A 21,474-nucleotide genomic window follows, 5' to 3' on the forward strand; every position below is an offset into this window, starting at 1 on the left:
TTCCACCCTATCACTCCACCAACTTTACTCTAGATTAGAACTTCCACCCTATCAATCCACCATCTTTACTCTACTCTAAACAAGAGAACTTCCACCTTATCACTCCGCCATCTTTACCCTAGAGAAGAGAACTTCCACCCTATCACTCCACTATCTTTACTCAAGAGACAAGAGAAATTCCACCCCATCAGTCTACCCCCTTTACTCTTGAGAGAACTTCCACCCTATCACTCCACCATCTTTGCTGTAGACAAGAGAAATTCTACCCTATCATTCCATATCCCTCCACCATCTCTACTCTATCCCTCCACCATCTCTACTCTAGACAAGATAACCTCCACCGTATTACTCCACTATCCTTACTCTAGACGAGAGAACTTCCACCCTATCACTCCACCATTTTTAATCTAGAAGAGAGAACTTCCACTCTTTCCCTCCACCATCTCGACTCTAGACAAGATAACCACCACCCTATTACTCCACCATCTTTACTCTAGACGAGAGAACTTCTACCCTATCACTCCACCACCTTTACTGTAGACAAGAGAACCTCTACCCCATCATTCCACCCTCTTTACCCTAGATGAGAGAACTTCCACTCTATCCCTCCGCCATCTCGACTCTAGACAAGAAACCCACCACCCTATTACTCCACCATCTTTACTCTAGACAAGAGAATTTCCACTCTATCACTCCACTGTCTTAAAACAAGAGAACTTCCCTTAATGGGCCCCTGCTGTGTAGTAATATGCTGGGCACCTGATTTATAGGATATGATTGGCACCTGATTTATAGGATATGATGGGCCCCTAATCTGTAGTAATATGATGGGCACCTGATGTATAGAATATGATGGGCTCCTGATGTTTAGTATATGCTAGGCACCTGATTTATAGGATTTGATGGCCCCCTAAGGTGTAGGACATGAGGGGCCCCGAGGGTGATACATAAGGTACATACATGTTCCTCACATATAATGTAGTAATCCACATGAAATAAAACGTAGCTATTATGCATGGGTCGAATCCTGGGAAATAGTGAAACCACAAACGAAGCCTGTTCATCTTTGCTAAGGGGATCAAAAAGTCCTCCAGAGCCACATATGGTTCACAGGCAACTGGAGGAGGGGGGCCAGAGCTGGGATGTTTGTTCATAAACATTACAGATGCGAATGTTCACAGTCCTTTTACTGATGAGGCAGAACAATTTCTGGATTTGTATCAGAGAATTAAGATCCTTTTATCTTCAGTGAATGGGTGGCACAGTAAATTGTCACCATTTCTTATTCTGTCCCAATAGAAAGCCGACATTAATATATCCTATATGCATAAGTCACCAATAGGAAGATACAACCACCGCTCCATTGTAGGTCATAGCAAGCCTATGTAATATGGGCCCTGTAACCTTTTGGGCCTCGGGTCCTACACATCCACTCTGGTCATGTCCCAACATTATACTTTATCAACATTATTAGTCTTATGAGGGAATACAAAATATTTCCTGCCTTTAACAAGTCACGTTCTGTCTCTCTGCAGTGAACTGGTATCCTGGTTGATGGAGAACGGAGAGATCAGCAAGCCGGAGGAAGGGGTCAACCTGGGCCAGGCTCTGCTGGAGAACGGCATCATCCACCATGGTGAGATCCCCTGGACTATACATCCCAATGTTCTGTCTTCTGACTGATCAGCATGTGCATTAACAGAGATATAATCGATCGTCAATAGATCAAAAGCCAATTATTATTTTTTTTTTTTTATTCTGGATGAACCCTACCCAGGGGCTCCCCATACATACACACACGGCTTTCTCTCACTTCTTCTGCTGGCTGCATGAAAGAAAATCATTAGAGTTCTCTATCCACATTATACAGTATGGGTGGTGGCAGGGCTGGCCCAAGACATTGTGCTGCCTGGGCCCAAGAATTAAATGCTGCCCCCCCCCCCCCCCAAAAAAAAAAAAAATCCCACCCACCAAAAGGCCCCCACATCCATTATTTTATATCACGATAATTTAAAAATAAAAATTAAATTCATCAGGAAGTCAGATTTACATGCAACAGCACCTTGTCTATATGCAAATTTATATGACATACCATTATGTTCAATTCCAAGGGGCTTGCTATGGTAGTACATGGACAGTCTAGGGCAGTACATAGACAGGCTAGGGCAGTACAGGGACAGGCTAGGGTAGTATATAGACAGGCTAGGGTAGTATATAGACAGACTAGGGTAGTATATAGACAGACTAGGGTAGTATAGGGGTAGTATATAGACAGACTTGGGTAGTATAGGGGCAGACTAGGGTAGTATATAGACAGGCTAGGGTAGTATATAGACAGACTAGGGTAGTATATAGACAGACTAGGGTAGTATAGGGGTAGTATATAGACAGACTTGGGTAGTATAGGGGCAGACTAGGGTAGTATATAGACAGGCTAGGGTAGTATATAGACAGACTAGGGTAGTATAGGGGCAGACCAGGGTAGTATATAGACAGACAAGGGTAGTACATAGACAGACTAGGGTAGTATAGGGGCAGACCAGGGTAGTATATAGACAGACAAGGGTAGTACATAGACAGACTAGGGTAGTATAGGGGCAGACCAGGGTAGTATATAGACAAACAAGGGTAGTACATAGACAGGCTAGGGTAGTATAAAGACAAACAAGGGTAGTACATAGACAGTCTAGGGTAGTAGAGGGGAAGACTAGGGTAGTATATAGACAGGCTAGGGTAGTATAGGGGCAGGCTAGGGTAGTATATAGACAGGTTATAGTAGTATATAGACAGGCTAGGGTAGTATAGGGGCAGGCTAGGGTAGTATATAGACAGGTTATAGTAGTATATAGACAGGCTAGGGTAGTATAGGGGCAGGCTAGGGTAGTATGTAGACAGGTTATAGTAGTATATAGACAGGCTAGGGTAGTATAGGGGCAGGCTAGGGTAGTATGTAGACAGGTTATAGTAGTATATAGACAGGCTAGGGTAGTATAGGGGCAGGCTAGGGTAGTATATAGACAGGTTATAGTAGTATATAGACAGGCTAGTGCAGTAAATGGACAGGCTAGGGCAGTATAAGAGCAGACTGGGGTAGTATAGGGGTGGGCTAGGGTAGTATAGGGCAGGCAAAGCGGCCCAGGGGCAGTTGTCATCATGACGCACAAAACTGCTGAAAAAAAAATCCTGGTTGTTAATTTGCTATGTAAATAGAAGAGAAGAGGAGGTGGCCGGGGGTTCAATTTGCTGCCCCTCTCAAAGTGCTGCCTGGGTCCTAGGACTAGGGAGAAGTGAGGAGCTGGATATGGATCCTCTACCAATAGACATGAAGTCTTTAAGCTGTCCATAGATGGACCAAATGGATTCCCCCATCCATACAGGAGAGGTGGATAGAGGAGTCCTGAACAAACACAACATTTCCAACAAGCCTGTTTATGAGAAGTCAATCATCAGGTCAACTTATCAGGAACGGGAACCACCATAGATCACCATATAGATAGATACAGTATGCCCAGCTTTAGTGGAGCCAAATGTCTTGGATCTCTATTGTTTGTGTCCATTGTCTGGTATGAGATGTCCTCGTTATCTGTCCTTGTTATCCTCCTGCGTGAGACGGCCATTGTAGACGAAGGAATTGTGTCCCCCCATACGATGGGTGATATCAGAGATATTCCTACTGTATAGAGACATAAACATAAATTCCTGGAGGAAGCTGGCTTTCGTCTAGACGAACGCTATAAATACAAACACGCGGCAATGTAAACATCCTTTAGCCGGAGGAAATCCTGACATCTTCTATTCACTGCATTTCCTCTCCTTATACACGGCGTGCATCCCATACATTGTAGACCATAGGGGTTGATTTACTAGAGATGGAGAGTGCAAAATCCGGCTCACTTCTGCACAGAAACCAATCGGCTTCCAAGCTCAGCTTGTTCAATTAACCTTTGGCGATAAAACCTGGAAGCTGATTGGCTTCTATGCAGAAGTGAGCCGGATTTTGCACTCTCCAGCTTCAATGAAATGAATGGTGGACATCTCCCTTCCCCCGTTACTATTGTAGTGCATCCCCTAAAAAGCCGCTGGTGAATTTAATCCCATTTCTCTTAGAGGAAGAACAAAAATCCGGATGGCCGCACTCCGATGAAATATAAATTCTTTATTAAATATCAATCCATACAGCAAGGATAACAGAAAAACCGCTAACGCGTTTCACACCGTCAAGCCAGGTGCTTACTCATAGCTAGTCTCTTAGAGGACTCACAGCCAGGCACACAGCATTTCCAGTATTCTTCCACTGGCTCCAAAGGACGGTCAAGGGGGGTGTCTTTTTGGGAGCATGGAGAGGGAGCATGGGATACCCCAAAAACTGCAGAACAGATCGAGTCGAGGACCCCTTAACTTATAACTGCATTTGTAAACCCCCCCACAAAAAAAACAGAGAATGCCCCCAGGATCTGTACACGGACGGTGACTACTACCCTCTCTAGAGGTTCAACGCTACACTTAGTCCCTACTCTTCAGCACTGGGGTCGTGTACTCACATAGCCACACAATCATTGGTTGCCTCCTGCCAATATCCACCAGGCTCTTTCTAGTGAGGGAGATGTAGAGTCTCACCACCAATAGTATAGCTGGAATCTTACCCACCAACTTCCTCCTGGCTCTCTAGAGTGAACTTCTCCAGACTCTACCTAACCCCCCCCCCCCCCCCCCGGCTCAAATGTGCAAATAGTCCCAACCCCCCCCCCCCCCCCCCCCAGCCAAGCCTAGCTGGGACCTCTGTGTGTCCCTGATGGCTTCCTCTTGAAACAGGAGCAGAGCCCCCCCCAGCACAGGGGTCTCTCCTTCAGGACTGGACCCAGGAACATTACACACTCCTGCTCAGGCCACAGACTATTTATGGGTTCTCTCACCACCTACTGGGTACACCTCCCCAGGGATTGGCTAGAGTTCCCATAAATATTCAGGCTGTCTGCTCTGTTCTTCCTCCCACTATACTTCTAGAATTCTCTAGACAGGGAGGAGAAAGTGAACAGCAGCCTGTGAAACACTGAGCAGCCCTAAATAATCAACCCCTTGCTCCATTGATTACAGAGGAGCTAACAAAGAGAACCAAGAGAACCAGATTCCTTATGTTAAGAGAAGGTGGGAGAGGTGTCCTGTAGTCCAGCAGAAGAGAATCGGGCAGGGCTGATACCACTGCTTGACTGCAAGAGCAGAAAATGTCAGTGGTTCCTGTCAGAAATCCAGTGAGCTCCCGACTTCCTGTAGTGAGCTGACAATGCTGCCTCTGCTGCGCTGCAGTCCCAAGCAGTGTAGTCAGTCCTGCCTAAGTTTCCATCTGCTGGACAACAGAACACCTCCCCCCTCTCATTATCTACGTAAAATGAAGTGTTTTGTAGTCCAGCAGAGGAGAACTCGGCAGGGCTGACAACACTGCAGTGCAGCGGAAGCAGCGTTGTCAGCTCACTACAGGAAGTCGGGAGCTCACTGGATATCTGGCAGGATCAGCTGACATTTTCTGCTCTTGCAGTCAACAGTGGTGTCAGCCCTGCCCGATTCTCTTCTGCTGGACTACAGGACACCTCTCCCGTCTCCTCTTGACATAAGGAGGAGGAGTTTAGTAGTCCAGCAGAAGAGTTCGGAGTCAGCATCGCTTGGGATTTCGGTGCTCTGTCGGTGTACACAGGGTCATAAAGGGGGGGGGGGATAAGATAATGTACTTTGCAAATGTGAAGATGTAAAAGGAGACCTGGTAGGGAGGGAATTGTAGATTGCCGTAACCCTTTTGCCCTGCTGCTCCATTAAAGATCTGGCCTGTTGGATCCACATGGAGTTGGATGTGATTGTATTGAGGGCTGAGTTCCGCTGTGATCGAAGGATTTTCCTCCCTCGTCAGCTGCTCAGTCTTGTGAAATCTATTGTGAAATGTCTCCGACTTCTCTGCTTGCTGCTTGTCGAGTAAATTATTTATCTGCACTGAGATGTTTTATCATCCAGTCGTCCCACTCATCCGCAGCAAGCGAGACGGCGCCCCCTACAGACCACAGACATTCATATATATATATCGTCCTTCATATATCTTGTATTTCCATCTCTCGCACTGTGTGTGTGTTATGTGTTCCCATACAGCTTACCTAAAAATAATTCCCAAAAAATGTCTTCACTTTGTAGTTGTTTCTTTAGAGCAGCTTTACACATAGGACTCTATAGGCAGCCTGGATTGTTCAGAATCATCTGCAGTGTGCTGATTTAGGGAGACTTCAGGGACAGACTGGACTGAAATGCATCAGCAATATCCAAACCACGAGACCTTTAACCCTTTGTTAGGACAGACATTCCTGTACATCTAGTGTACAACTGATAATGAGATCTGACAGCTCAGCACACACACACAGGGTTAATTATAGCAAATACACAACTGATGATGAGATCTGACAGCTCAGTACACACCAGGGGCGTTGCTGGGTCTACAAAAGATCTTGGGCTAGAGCCCATAGCAGCATAATAAAGAAAGTCATACGCTTGGGTGGGCATACACATGTGTATAATATACGTGTGTGTGTATATATCCCCAGAATGCCCCCCTTACATTAGGGTCCCCAGAGAGCCCCCCCTTAAATCAGGGTCCCCAGAGAGCCTCCCCTCCCCTTGGGGACCCCTGCAGAGACTCTGGGCTATAGCCCCAAAAGCCACCCCCTAGCGACGCCACTGGTACACACACAGGGTGAATTATAGCAAATACACAACTGATAATGAGATCTGACAGCTCAGTACACACACAGGGTTAATAATAGCAAATACACAACTGATGATGAGATCTGACAGCTCAGCACACACACACAGGGTTAATTATAATAAATTGAACTCCCCAGCCCCCTCCTTGACTTTATATAGAAGGAGAAGGCTAGGTAGGATTTTTTTCACTTTTGGGGTTTTCAGAAAAAAAAACATGTAAAAAGGTAAGCAGCCATTTTTAAATGTGAATGTGAACAAATACATGTAAATATCTGAGTGCCGCCCTTTGTTCTCCGGGGGCTCCGCCCCTTTTATATCCACACTGCGTTCCAATCCCCTTCACATCCGATAAATCTGAAGTTTCCATCATTAAATGTTCATATCATATTCATTATTACTAACATTTATCTGATACAAGGAAATACATGCTTTACGTGGACAGGTCCTTTAAATGTATAAGGTGGAGAGGTGAGGACATTGTTGTAAATCTTGTATATAATATTCGGTAGAGCAGGACATAGTTACCCCCCCTCCCCCATTTATTTCTAGCTGTGTGTGTCCCATCGGGGAGATTTCCCCTCACTTCCTGTCCTGTAGATGCAACAGGAGGCAAAATAAGAAATCTCTTTTATATGGTTGTCACAGTTGGTACTTTGTAACCTGTACAGGAAATGATACATCCAGTAATATCTCTTCAAGTTGTAACATTGTCACAGTGTGGTATGGAGTCATTGCCCGTAGAGTCATTGCCCGTAGAGTCATTGCCCGTAGAGTCATTGCCCGTAGAGTCATTGCCCGTAGAGTCATTGCCCGTAGAGTCATTACCCGTAGAGTCATTACCCGTAGAGACATTACCTGTAGAGTCATTACCTGTAGAGTCATTACCTGTAGTCATTACCTGTAGAGTCATTGCCTGTAGTTATTACCCGTAGAGTCATTACCTGTAGAGTCATTACCTGTAGTCATTACCTGTAGAGTCATTGCCTGTAGTTATTACCTGTAGAGTCATTACCTGTAGAGTCATTACCTGTAGAGTCATTACCTGTAGTCATTGCCTGTATAGTCACTGACTGTAGTCATTACATGTAGTCATTACCTAAAGTAAAGAGTCAATACCCTTGGAGTCATTAGCAATAGATTCAGTACCTGTGGTATCATTACCTATAGAGTTATTACTCATGGGGTCATTACGTGTGGATTGTGCCTGTGGGACCATTACCTATGGAGTCATTACCTAAAGAGACATTAACTAGAGAGTTATTATTTTTATTATCTGAGTCATTACCATTAATGATAGAGTCACTGCCTATGGTGTTCTTACCTGTGGAGTTATTACTGTGCAATCATTACCTATAGAGTCATTACCTGTTGGGCCATTACTCGTGGGGTCATTACCTGTAGAGTCATTACCTGTGGACTGTACCTGTGGGGTCATTACCTATATAGTCTTTACCTAGAGAGTCATTGTATGTAGAGTCATTACTTGTGGAGTCAATACCTGGTGGGTCATGGCTTGTAGAGTCATTACCTGTGGACTGTATCTGTGGGGTCAGTGCATGTGGAGTCATTACCTGTTGGGTAATTACCTGTAGAGCCATTACCTGTAGACTGTACCAGTGGGGTCATTACCTGAAGAGTCATTACTTGTGGGGTCATTACCTGTAGAGTCATTAACTGTGGGCTCATTGCCTGTGGATTCATTACCCGTGGACTCATTACCTGTGTACTGTACCTGTGGGGTCATTACCTGTGAAGTCATTACCTGTAGATCCATTACCTCAGGTCGATCCCCATCATTAATCAATCTCTGGTTTCCTCAGTTTCAGACAAGCACCAATTTAAAAACGAGCAAGTTCTCTATCGCTTCCGATACGACGATGGAACGTACAAAGCCAGAAGCGAGCTGGAGGACATCATGTCCAAGGTAAGACGCCATAATCTGCAGCCCAGTTCCACCCCTAACCAATCTTTCATCATGCTTTATTGATCCATACATCCGTCCATCATATATCATTCATAGGTGGAGTTGGCAGATGAGAAGCTCTGAGGTGAGACCTTCCTGTTCCCGCACAGATTGGGGTGTTCCTGCTCCTTTGATCTTCTCAATGATCCATCAGGCAGGGTGGGACCTCTGGAAATGTGTGTGGAGCAGAGGACTCCCCAGGGATCTCCCCACTCTGGTTACATCCCCAGCATGTACCACACACTGGTTCTGCATGGAGAACCTCTGTAACATTTCCCACAATGCATGGCATGTGGCGGGTCAATATTTATGGTTCTCGGTGTTGGTCATGCTGCCATTAGCTAATTGGACTGAGTGCTCCAGTAGATTGGGATGTACAGATGTGACCAGGTGCTGACGTGTCACCACCAGTAATCCCCTCCCCCTCCCATCCCCCCAATGTTTATCTGATCATTTTATGTGGCTTCATCTCAATTATTGCCTCGATGTGTTGAAATCCATCCATCAGATGACTCACAGATAGCCGACGTGTACTGCGCCACGGCTCCTGTTGTGTTTTATGGAATAAGCCCCATTGTGTGTTCTCAGCTGTTCTCATTCTAAATCATTAATCCGCTATTTTTCCTCTTCATTTCCCAGGGTGTCCGACTCTACTGCCGCCTGCACAGCCTGCTAACGCCAGTTGTCAAGTAAGTGCGCAAAAAAGACGCGTCCCGCGGTTCTGTATGGTAGATGAGTGCAAGTTTATAATGGATGCATGAGCCGAGGCCGCCCTCTGTGTAATGTGTGTGCAGGATAATCCATATCTTAAAGCTGATCTCCGGGATAATAAATACAATCATCATGTCTATTCTTCCTCTTAAGTCTTGAAGTGCGAACATTAGCATATAAGCACTTAATATTGCCATTTATCCATCAGTAAAACATATCATCATTTTTCTTCATCAGTGTACTTTGTGTATTTCTTCCAGATCTGTGCAGTAATCCAGTGTGAGACTTCCTGTAATAAAGACACCCCACTGCTGCTCTCTCTCCTTCTGCAGGGTAAATGGTCTTGTCTCCGTCCCCCCCTGTAGTTTTCTGAAGGCAGCCTGTAGTGGGTGGGGCCTACTGGGCCCCTCCCACGGCTCTGCTCCCTATGTACAGCACAGTGATGATGTCACTACTGCTTTTACAAGGTAATATCTGGGTTTTTGCAGGCATTTGGTGCGCACAAAGTAGATTTCTTTCCTTTGCTGTTATTGAGGAATAGGTTGACATAAAAAGTTTGTGTGCCCCGGAGTTCAGCTTTAAGACTTATCCTGGAGAAACACCGGGTAGGTGTTCGTCAATTACCCATTGACTTGAATGTGTGGAAATGGGGGTGACGGTCGGTGCAGAGATAGTCCAAAGCAGCTCTATGATGAGGTATTAGCTGTGAGAGTGTCCCCAGGTCTCAGTGGGTGCTCAGCCCTTGTTAGGAAGGCGGGGACAGAATGACGTTCGATTTTAGGCTGAGAATGTGCGGCTGAGTGGAGGTCACCTCCCCAAACGTGAGATTTTCATTGATGATGGACATTACCCATAAGTTCTTGGTTCTTATTGCCAATGGTCAAAATACTTACGTTTTGGGGAGGTGACCCCACCTAATTAAGGTAAGTATTTGATACAATTTTTCCATCTTCTTGACCATTGGCCATAAGGACCAAGAACTGATGAGCAATGTCCATCATCAATGAAAAACTCACGTTTTGGGGAGGTGACCCCGCCTAATTAAGGTGAGTTTTTCATTGATGATGGACATTGCTCATCGGTTCTTGGTCCTTATGGCCAATGGTCAAGAAGATGGAAAAATTGTATCAAATACTTACCTTAATTAAGTGGGGTCACCTCCCCAAAATGTGAGCTTTTCATTGATGATGGACCTTACTCATCAGTTCTTAGTTATTATTGCCAATGGTCAAGAACATGGAAAAATTGTATCAAATACTTACCTTAATTAAGTGGTGTCACCTCCCCAAAACGTGAGTTTTTCATTGATGATGGACATTGCTCATCAGTTCTTGGTCCTTATGGCCAATGGTCAAGAAGATGGAAAAATTGTATCAAATACTTACCTTAATTAAGTGGTGTCACCTCCCCAAAACGTGAGTTTTTCATTGATGATGGACATTGCTCATCAGTTCTTGGTCCTTATGGCCAATGGTCAAGAAGATGGAAAAATTGTATCAAATACTTACCTTAATTAAGTGGGGTCACCTCCCCAAAACGTGAGCTTTTCATTGATGATGGACATTACCCATCAGTTCTTAGTTATTATTGCCAATGGTCAAGAAGATGGAACAATTGTATCAAATACTTACCTTAATTAAGTGGGGTCACCTCACCAAACGCGAGCTTTTCATTTACTGTTTGTAATTCTTTTGCACATTTTTTCCTGTTTTTTTTATTTACCAGTCCGTTTATTTCCTCCTATATTTTTTTACTTGAGCATCACAACCTTCATTTAAAATTTTAATAGTTTGAAAATTTTCAATTTTTTTAGCAAAATGGGATGACCAACAGGAAAGGTTAATGGGTATTTCTGGTGATCTTTTATGTTGGGGGCACACAGCTGAGGGCAGATTATGAGGGTGTATCCCCCTGAGCTCCCCCCCCCATTTGTTCAGGGTGGCTGAGACCGTACAGAGGAGCCGCCATTGTCATGATAAGAGGAGCCGCAGTGAGGTCATCTTATCAATCACAGTTACCATAATCCGATCAGTCAGGAAAATTCTGACCTGACGGAGATAAATCTGGATAACAGGATAAGACCACCACAAAGTCAGGGTTCTGTGTCGGCAAAGTTACAACATGATAATCACTGTTCTATGATAAGTGAGGGCATTAGTAAACTGACTCCTGAAGGCGAATTCCGTATAAACCTTTCTATCTACATCTAGTGTGACCGCGCTGGAAGCATGTAGCAATGTAAAGAGTCTTCCTATTCATTAATAATTAATAACGATGAATGACTTTGTACATTACAAAGAGAAGAAAATGAGTGGAAACATTTCTTGTGACACCATTTTGGATACTATATCAGGAGATTTGCAGTTACAGCGCTCCAAATACGCATTTCACGTGTTTATTGATAGAACAAGGTCACGTTAAGGCTGAGACGCCTGACATTTGAGGACATCAGAGGGTCCCTTCATCAAAGTGAGTTAGTCTTCAAGGTGACATAGACTTCAGGGCAGTGGCGGAGTGTCCTCTACGGGCGCCGCTCCCTCTGTCATGTCACACCCCCCCCATTTGAGCAATGGATAGATTCATGCATGGCATGAATCTATCCATGGCTGCCGCTGCCATCCCTATTCAGGCGTCCAGCCCATTTCCGGACGCCGGGCGCCTAAATTCCAGGGGCGGGGGGTGTTTTTTTGAAGCACCTGATTAGAGCCATAGACTCAAAAAAAGGTGGACTTGGAGCGCAGAGCTTTGCACTCGCAGTCCACCCAGATGTGTTAGAAAAGCAAATTAATATTTGCTTTTCTAACACTGAACTGCCTCCCTGCCAATCAGGTAGTGTGGATCTGATACCCGTCGCCTGACTGGCTGAAGGCACAGGTGCCCCTATTTGACGCCTAGCAGAACAAAAAGAGATGCATGGAGGACAGCATGGAGGACTAAGGAGCCGTCCCACAGCTCGCCGCTGTCACCCGCTGCCTGACCCACAACCAAGATGGGGTAAGTGCCGGGCAGGTGGGAGGCACAGTGGCAGCATTTGTTGGGGAATAGTGGCGGCATTTGATGGGCACAAGTGGTGGCGTTTGCTGGGCACAAGTGGTTTTATTTGCTGGGCACAAGTGGCTGCATTTGATGGGCACAAGTGACTGCATATGATGGGCACAAGTGGCTGCATTCGATGGGGCACAAGTGACTGCATTTGATGGGCACAAGTGGCTGCATTTGATGGGCACAAGTGGCTGCATTTGATGGGCACAAGTGGCTGCATATGGGCACAAGTGGCTGCATATGATGGGCACAAGTGGCTGCATTTGATGGGTTGCATTTGATGGGCACAAGTGGCTGCATTTGATGGGGCACAGTGGGTACTTATGATGGGCACAAGTGGATGCATTTGGCGGGGCACAAGTGGCTGCAAATGATGGACACAAGTGGCTGCACATGATGGGCACAAGTGCTGCACATGATGGGCACAAGTGGCTGCTCATGATGGGCACAAGTGGCTGCACATGATGGGCACAAGTGGCTGCATTTGATGGCACAGTGGTTGCATTTGATGGCACAGTGGCTGCATTTGATGGCACAGTGGCTGCATTTGATGGCACAGTGGCTACATTTGATGGCACAGTGGCTGCATTTGATGGCACAGTGGCTACATTTGATGGCACAGTGGCTGCGATTGATGGGCACAATGGCTGCGATTGATGGGCACAGTGGCTGCGATTGATGGCACAGTGGCTGCATTTGATGGGCACAGTGAGGCTGCAATTGATGGGTTTCTTTTTTCAATATTTTTCACTTTGCGTGCCCCCCCAAGAAATTTGAGCACCAGCCACAACTGCTTCAGGGTGACCTAATCCTCAGGGCAACACAGTTCTCAAGGTGACATAATCCACAAGTTGACCTCGTTTCTTAAGGTGACATAATCCACAATTTGACATAGTCCTCGAGGTGATGAAGTCGACAAGTTGATGTAGTCCTCAAGATAATGAAGTCCACAGGTTTAGATAGTCCTCAAGTTGACATAATCCTAAAGGCAACATAGCTCTCCAGACGACATAGTCCACATGTTGACATGATCATCAAGGTGACATAATCCACAAGGTGCCATAGTCCTCAAGACAATATAATCCTGAAGGCAGCATATTTCTCAAGATGAGATGGTCCACAAGTTGACACGGTCCCCAAGGTGGCATAATCCCCAAGGTGACATAGTCCACAAGGTGGCATGGTCATCAAGGTGACATAGTCCACAAGTTGACATAGTCCACAAGTTGACATAGTCCTCGAGGTGCCATAGTCTTCAAGACAACATAATCCTGAAGGAAACATAGTCCTCACATTGACACAGTCCTTAAGGTGATAAAGTCCACAGGTTTGCATAGTTCTCAAGACAACACAATCCTGAAGGCAACATAGTCCTCAAAATGACATAGTCCACATGTTGACATAGTCTACAAGGTGACATAATCCACAGGTTTACATAGTCCTCAATGTGACATCCTGAAGGCAACATAGTCCTCAAGACAACATGTTGACCATGTTCTCAAGGTGATATTGTCCTCAAGCTGACAGTCCACCAGGTGACATGGTCATCAAGGTGACATAGTCCTCAAGGTGACATAGTCCACGAGGTGTCATAGTGAAAACTATGTTGACTTTGAGAAAGAGACCTTGCAAGGCCGGCTGTGACTTACATGATGCTTTTCTCACAATAAACAAGTGAAACGCATATTTGGAGTTCTGTGACTTTACATCCGCTGATACGGTATCTGGTGGCACTATCAGGTGCGGATGTGGACTTCCCAGCCATGCGAGGTGTATTTGGGTTCCAGACGGAGACCTTGCAGCAAATACTTGGTGACCTCACTGGAGGAGTCCATTGTAGCCAACTGCAATCCTTAACAGTCTAGTTGCACAAGAGCATTGACACCAGGAATTGTAGATTTGCTGCTATTTTAGTCTCTCACCAGAGACAAACATCACAACTATAGTTAGTCATTATTAGTTTTTGTTTTCTTTATTAAAAAAAAAAAAAACGTACAGCTGTGTGTGAGCTGGTTATGCTGCAGATTCCGTGCACTGCCTTGGAGTTCTACTTTAAATGTAAAATGCTCCCCCTGAATATAAGATCAGCATATTGGGTGTATAGGCCGACACCCAAGGAGAAAGAAGGCTGTAAAGAGGAGGTTCCTCCTGATCTCCGCTCCTATGGCCCTCAGCTCGGGGTGTTTTTATTACCAGTCCCATAGTGTTTGTGGTCTCAGCGTTGTATGAAAGAATAGACTTCCATCATTCATTGGTAATTGTCCTCACTAGAAGAGGGTGGACAGGGCCGGAGATGGACGGCCTCACCCCAGACCTCCACTAAACCCAGAGGAGCGGCCAGATCTCCCCCTGAGAATTCTTCACCCCCTCCTGTTCCTTTCATGTTCTGTTCTCCGCTATAAATCTTCTCCTTGTTTGTGTTCCCCTCTGTTAACTCATTATGGTTGTCTGCCTCGTATACATAACAACAGCTTCGGAGTACCCCCACAGGCACACTGTCTATAAAGCAGCACTTCTCAAACTTTTTACCTCAGAGGAGCCCTTAAAATAAATTTCAGGTCACAGGGAACTCCTGGGAGGGGGGGGGGGGCGATGGTTGTCCTGGGGTCCCAGCCCCAACCTTTGTCCTGCAGTAAATCAGATAGAGCCAATGGTGAAAGCTGTACACCAGCCTGTCACCCTACAAGGGAAGATGTATTGGAGGCAGTTGATGTCTGATAGGGCCAGTACAGATAATGCTGATGGGGCCACTTCTCAGTGCCTATTTTAAGTCAATTTCATTTGAAGGGCTGGGGGGGGGGGCAAAGCTTCTACTTTACCTAGGGCCCCATTCTGCCCTAATCCGTCTTTGGATTCCTTCTATCGGCTGTAAAGTATGATGGAATATTTTCTCTTCCTAGTAAAGACAGTGGACTCACCAAGGCTCTTCAAGTTGCAGTCCCTGAAAAATTCCTGCAGTAGTCCTATGCTCTGTCCCTGGAAATGGCCCTCGTTCTATCCATTGAAATGACCCTGGTTCTGTTCATGAAAATTGCCTTGATTCTGTCCCTGAAATAGGAACTGGTTCTATTATCCATGGATATGACTCTGGTTCTTTCCCTGGAAATTGTCCTGGTTCTGCCCTTGGAAATGGTCCCTGTTCTGTAAAAGAAAATGCTCCTGGTTCTGTCCCTGAAATGAGCCTGGTTCTAATGTCCATGGAAATGGCCCTGGTTCTGTCGTTGGAAATTGTCCTAGTTATGTCCATGGAAGCGGCGGTGGTTCTGTCAATGGAAGTGGCCCTGGTTAGGTCCATGGAATTGGCTCAGGTTGTGTCCATGGAACTGGCCCCAGTTGTGTCCATGGAAGTGGCCCTGGGTTCTGTCCACAGAAGTGGCCCCGGTTGTGTCCATGGAAGTGGCCCTGGGTTCTGTCCATGGAAGTAGCCCCGGGTTCTGTCCACGGAAGTGGCCCTTTGTTCTGTCCACGGAAGTGGCCCTGGGTTCTGTCAACGGAGGTGGCACTAGGTTCTGTCCATGGAGGTGGCCCTGGGTTCTGCCCACGGAAGTGGCCCTGGGTTCTGCCCACGGAAGTGGCCCTGGGTTCTGCCCACGGAAGTGGCCCTGGGTTCTGCCCACGGAAGTGGCCCTGGGTTCTGTCCACGGAAGTGGCCCTGGGTTCTGTCCACGGAAGTGGCCCTGGGTTCTGTCCACGGAAGTGGCCCTGGGTTCTGTCCACGGAAGTGGCCCTGGGTTATGTCCACGAAAGTGGCCCTGGGTTCTGTCCACGAAAGTGGCCCTGGGTTCTGTCCACGAAAGTGGCCCTGGGTTCTGTCCACGAAAGTGGCCCTGGGTTCTGTCCACGAAAGTGGCCCCGGTTTTGTCCATGGAATTGGCCCTGGTTCTGTCCATGGAATTGGCCCTGGTTCTGTCCATGGAATTGGCCTTGGTTCTGTCCATGGAATTGGCCTTGGTTCTGTCCATGGAATTGGCTTTGGTTCTGTCCATGGAAGTGGCCCTGGTTGTGTTCATGGAAGTGGCACTGGGTTCTGTCCACAGAAGTGGCTCTGGGTTCTGTCCACGGAAGTGGCCCTGGGTTCTGTCCACGGAAGTGGCCCTGGGTTCTGTCCACGGAAGTGGCCCTGGTTCTGTCCATGGAAGTGGCCCTGGTTCTGTCCATGGAAGTGGCCCTGGTTCTGTCCACGGAAGTGGCCCTGGGTTCTGTCCACGGAAGTGGCCCTGGGTTCTGTCCACGGAAGTGGCCCTGGGTTCTGTCCACGGAAGTGGCCCTGGGTTCTGTCCACGGAAGTGGCCCTGGGTTCTGTCCACGGAAGTGGCCCTGGGTTCTGTCCACGGAAGTGGCCCTGGGTTCTGTCCACAGAAGTGGCCCTGGGTTCTGTCCACGAAAGTGGCCCTGCTTCTGTCCATGGAATTGGCCCTGGTTCTGTCCATGGAATTGGCCTTGGTTCTGTCCATGGAATTGGCCTTGGTTCTGTCCATGGAATTGGCTTTGGTTCTGTCCATGTAAGTGGCCATGGTTCTGTCCATGGAATTGGCTCTGGTGGTGTCCATGGAAGTGGCCCTGGTTGTGTTCATGGAAGTGGCACTGGTTGTGTTCATGGAAGTGGCACTGGGTTCTGTCCACAGAAGTGGCTCTGGGTTCTGTCCACGGAAGTGGCCCTGGTTCTGTCCATGGAAGTGGCCCTGGTTCTGTCCACGGAAGTGGCCCTGGGTTCTGTCCACGGAAGTGGCCCTGGGTTCTGTCCACGGAAGTGGCCCTGGGTTCTGTCCACGGAAGTGGCCCTGGGTTCTGTCCACGGAAGTGGCCCTGGGTTCTGTCCACGGAAGTGGCCCCGGTTTTGTCCACGAAAGTGGCCCTGCTTCTGTCCATGGAATTGGCCCTGGTTCTGTCCATGGAATTGGCCTTGGTTCTGTCCATGGAATTGGCCTTGGTTCTGTCCATGGAATTGGCCTTGGTTCTGTCCATGGAATTGGCTTTGGTTCTGTCCATGTAAGTGGCCATGGTTCTGTCCATGGAATTGGCTCTGGTGGTGTCCATGGAAGTGGCCCTGGTTGTGTTCATGGAAGTGGCACTGGGTTCTGTCCACAGAAGTGGCTCTGGGTTCTGTCCACGGAAGTGGCCCTGGGTTCTGTCCACGGAAGTGGCCCTGGGTTCTGTCCACGGAAGTGGCCCTGGTTCTGTCCATGGAAGTGGCCCTGGTTCTGTCCATGGAAGTGGCCCTGGTTCTGTCCACGGAATTGGCCCTGGTTCTGTCCACGGAATTGGCTCTGGTTGTGTCCACGGAATTGGCCCTGGTTGTGTCCACGGAATTGGCCCTGGTTCTGTCCATGTAAGTGGCCCTGGTTCTGTCCATGTAAGTGGCCCTGGTTCTGTCCATGTAAGTGGCCCTGGTTCTGTCCATGTAAGTGGCCCTGGTTCTGTCCATGTAAGTGGCCCTGGTTCTGTTCATGGAATTGGCCCTGCTTCTGTCCATGGAATTGGCCCTGCTTCTGTCCATGGAATTGGCCCTGCTTCTGTCCATGGAATTGGCCCTGCTTCTGTCCATGGAATTGGCCCTGGTTCTGTCCATGTAAGTGGCCCTGGTTCTGTTCATGGAATTGGCCCTGCTTCTGTCCATGGAATTGGCCCTGCTTCTGTCCATGGAATTGGCCCTGCTTCTGTCCATGGAATTGGCCCTGGTTCTGTCCATGGAATTGGCCCTGGTTCTGTCCATGGAATTGGCCCTGGTTCTGTCCATGGAATTGGCCCTGGTTCTGTCCATGGAATTGGCCCTGGTTCTGTCCATGGAACTGGCTCTGGTTGTGTCTCTTGAAATGACCTGCTATCCACTAGTACCATAGACTCTCTGTTGCTCTGCACATTCTATTCCCATCATGTGTCAGTGAAGCGAGGGATCTGTATTATTGTCAAGATGTTCCGTATTTCATCTGGTATTGACCCTGATTGATGGTACATGTTGTATGACCTCCTTGGCGGTACGGTAAGGGATCTATTCGTTTCTATCCAGCAGACATGGTCTCTGGCTGGCCTGGACTGAGAGCCTCACTCATACATATTTTGTAGCCTGATGCCATTTGTCTTGTGTGTATATGATGTATCTGGTTTAGTAGTTGGGTGGGGGGGCATTTTTTACTAAACACTCCCAGGTAGGAAGATATTCGCATGGTGAAGAGTTCCCTTTTACATCCAGAGCCCTGCCAGCTCGTTTTTCCACTCAGTCCCAGAGCCAGCAGTGTGAACAAGGTGGCATCTGTCTGAGGTTTGGCCCCGTAACAGTTTTGCTTTAGAAGCAGAATTCCAGTGTTGACGCAGCGAGAGGTGCCAGTGTTTGATGATGACTCCAGCAGTCCTTCCAGTCAAAAACATGTTTCGGCAACTTCTCCCGTTCTATTTACATGAGCGCGGCCAGGGAGATCTGGGGTAAAACCACCTTGGGATGATGCCCATCAGATAAGACGTATTGTGTGAAGGGACTGTAGACTTGGCACAGCACGGTGTGGGGGCGGCCGTGAGAGCCGTGTACCGACATATCCCAAACTGACCTGCCACCTGCATTACTCTTATTTCTCTATCTCTGGACCTGGGGGATTATCCCGCACACATCCACCGCTGCCCACTTCCCGATCACAAATATTCGCTTACACTGTTCTTCTCAATGAGCAGTCGCTGCACAGTGTGCAAAGTTCAGCACGTCCGGCCAACCATTGCTGATTCTGCACACCGTACATTGAGTCATCCTGAATCTCAGGCCCTTCATCATCAGCTGGTTATTGGTCATGGGGAGAATTGGGAGGAGGTCCACCCATAATGATCACTATTGAGCATTTTTGTCTGCAGATACTCCATTTATAAACGTCTTGTTCTTTGTTCTTTCAGGTCCTTTCATTTCTGTTCAGTATCTGTGGACATATCTCTATCCCCCCTCATTTGGAGCATTCTTCCCACTGACCACCAATGTAAGGGACATTCTTCCCACTGACCACCAATGTAAGGGACATTCTTCCCACTGACCACCAATGTAAGGAACATTCTTCTCACTGATCACCAATGTAAGGAACATTCTTCTCACTGATCACCAATGTAAGGGACATTCTTCCCACTGACCACCAATGTAAGGGACATTCTTCCCACTGACCACCAATGTAAGGGACATTCTTCCCACTGACCACCAATGTAAGGGGCATTCTTCCAACTGATCCCCAATGTAAGGGACATTCTTCCCAATGACCACCAATGTAAGGAGCATTCTTCCCACCGACCACCAATGTAAGGAGCATTCTTCCCACCCACCACCAATGTAAGGAGCATTCTTCCCACCCACCACCAATGTAAGGAGCATTCTTCCCGCTGACCACCAATGTAAGGAGCATTCTTCCCACTGACCACCAATGTAGGGAGCATTCTTCCCACTGACCACCAATGTAAGGAGCATTCTTCCCACTGACCACCAATGTAGGGAGCATTCTTCCCACTGATCACCAATGTAAGGAGCATTCTTCCCACTGACCACCAATGTAGGGAGCATTCTTCCCACTGACCACCAATGTAAGGAGCATTCTTCTCACTGATCACCAATGTAAGGAACATTCTTCACACTGACCACCAATGTAAGGAACATTCTTCCCACTGACCACCAATGTAAGGAGCATTCTTCCCGCTGACCACCAATGTAAGGAGCATTCTTCCCGCTGACCACCAATGTAAGGAACATTCTTCCCGCTGATCACCAATGTAAGGAACATTCTTCCCACTGATCACCAATGTAAGGAACATTCTTCCCACTGATCACCAATGTAAGGAACATTCTTCCCACTGATCACCAATGTAAGGAACATTCTTCTCACTGATCACCAATGTAAGGATCATTCTTCTCACTGATCACCAATGTAAGGAACATTCTTCTCACTGATCACCAATGTAAGGAACATTCTTCTCACTGATCACCAATGTAAGGAACATTCTTCTCACTGATCACCAATGTAGGGAACATTCTTCCCACTGATCACCAATGTAAGGAGCATTCTTCCCACTGATCACCAATGTAAGGAACATTCTTCCCACTGATCACCAATGTAAGGAGCATTCTTCCCACTGATCACCAATGTAAGGAACATTCTTCTCACTGACTACCAATGTAGGGAACATTCTTCCCACTGATCACCAATGTAAGGAGCATTCTTCCCACTGATCACCAATGTAAGGAACATTCTTCCCACTGATCACCAATGTAAGGAACATTCTTCCCACTGACCACCAATGTAAGGGACATTCTTCTCACTGATCACCAATGAATTGGTTTAAACTGGTGTTCCCCAAGACCTGAAAATTATTGTAAGGGTTTCTCTCGGGAAATGTTGAGAAAGACGGCTCTATTGTATTCTCCTTCACTCTTTCCCCTGGCAGCTCCATAAAGGGTTATCTTTTTTTCCTTCTCCCTTCTTGTTGGGAGTTTTTGGAAAGGAAATCATGATTCGCCCTGAGGCAGTTGGTGTTTTTGGGGTGATACAATTTTGGAAGAAAAGTGGTAGGTTGATCTTTTGGTGTCACCACAATGGAATATGCAAATTTTTATCCTTTTGTGATAGAATTCCTCTTCTTTTGAGCTGGCGATGAAAGGGGTTAATGGCAACTGCGGCCTCTTTTCAGGGAAGCGATGGACAATGTTCTATTACTGAGAGATAATTACACTGAGAATATTCTCACCTCTGAAGTCGGAGTAATTATTAAGCATCTTCCATTAACAGATCCTCCTGGCGCTGGTACAGAAATAGCATCTTACTACCAGATGAAGATAGCTGGACTTAACCCTTTCATGTTACCTACAGACATACCAGATGAAGTATGTGTGCACTCGGATAGGAGGATGAGAACTCCTCAGTGGTGGCCTCTTCCTAAGGAATACTAAACAATCAAGTACAAGTCCATCCTGACCATCAGTTGTCTGAGAAATTCTTCTAGAGGTCCACTCCATAAATCTGATGGTTCCACCATAGTTCCAGGACTGCTCCATAAAGAGTTTA

General features: G+C 46.9%; 1 protein-coding gene across 1 annotated transcript in view; it reads left to right on the forward strand.

Moving 5' to 3' along the window:
• PREX1 (phosphatidylinositol-3,4,5-trisphosphate dependent Rac exchange factor 1) overlaps window positions 1–21,474 on the forward strand; it is a gene marked incomplete in the record, with an annotated part of 222,925 nt that overhangs the window by 134,256 nt on the left and 67,195 nt on the right. The window contains 3 exon segments of the mRNA XM_073607193.1: window positions 1,536–1,636; window positions 8,559–8,662; window positions 9,341–9,390. Of these exon segments, the coding sequence (XP_073463294.1) occupies window positions 1,536–1,636; window positions 8,559–8,662; window positions 9,341–9,390 (255 nt within the window).

This window comes from Aquarana catesbeiana, linkage group LG12 (genome assembly GCF_042186555.1).
Source record: "Aquarana catesbeiana isolate 2022-GZ linkage group LG12, ASM4218655v1, whole genome shotgun sequence".
Taxonomy (NCBI): domain Eukaryota; kingdom Metazoa; phylum Chordata; class Amphibia; order Anura; family Ranidae; genus Aquarana; species Aquarana catesbeiana.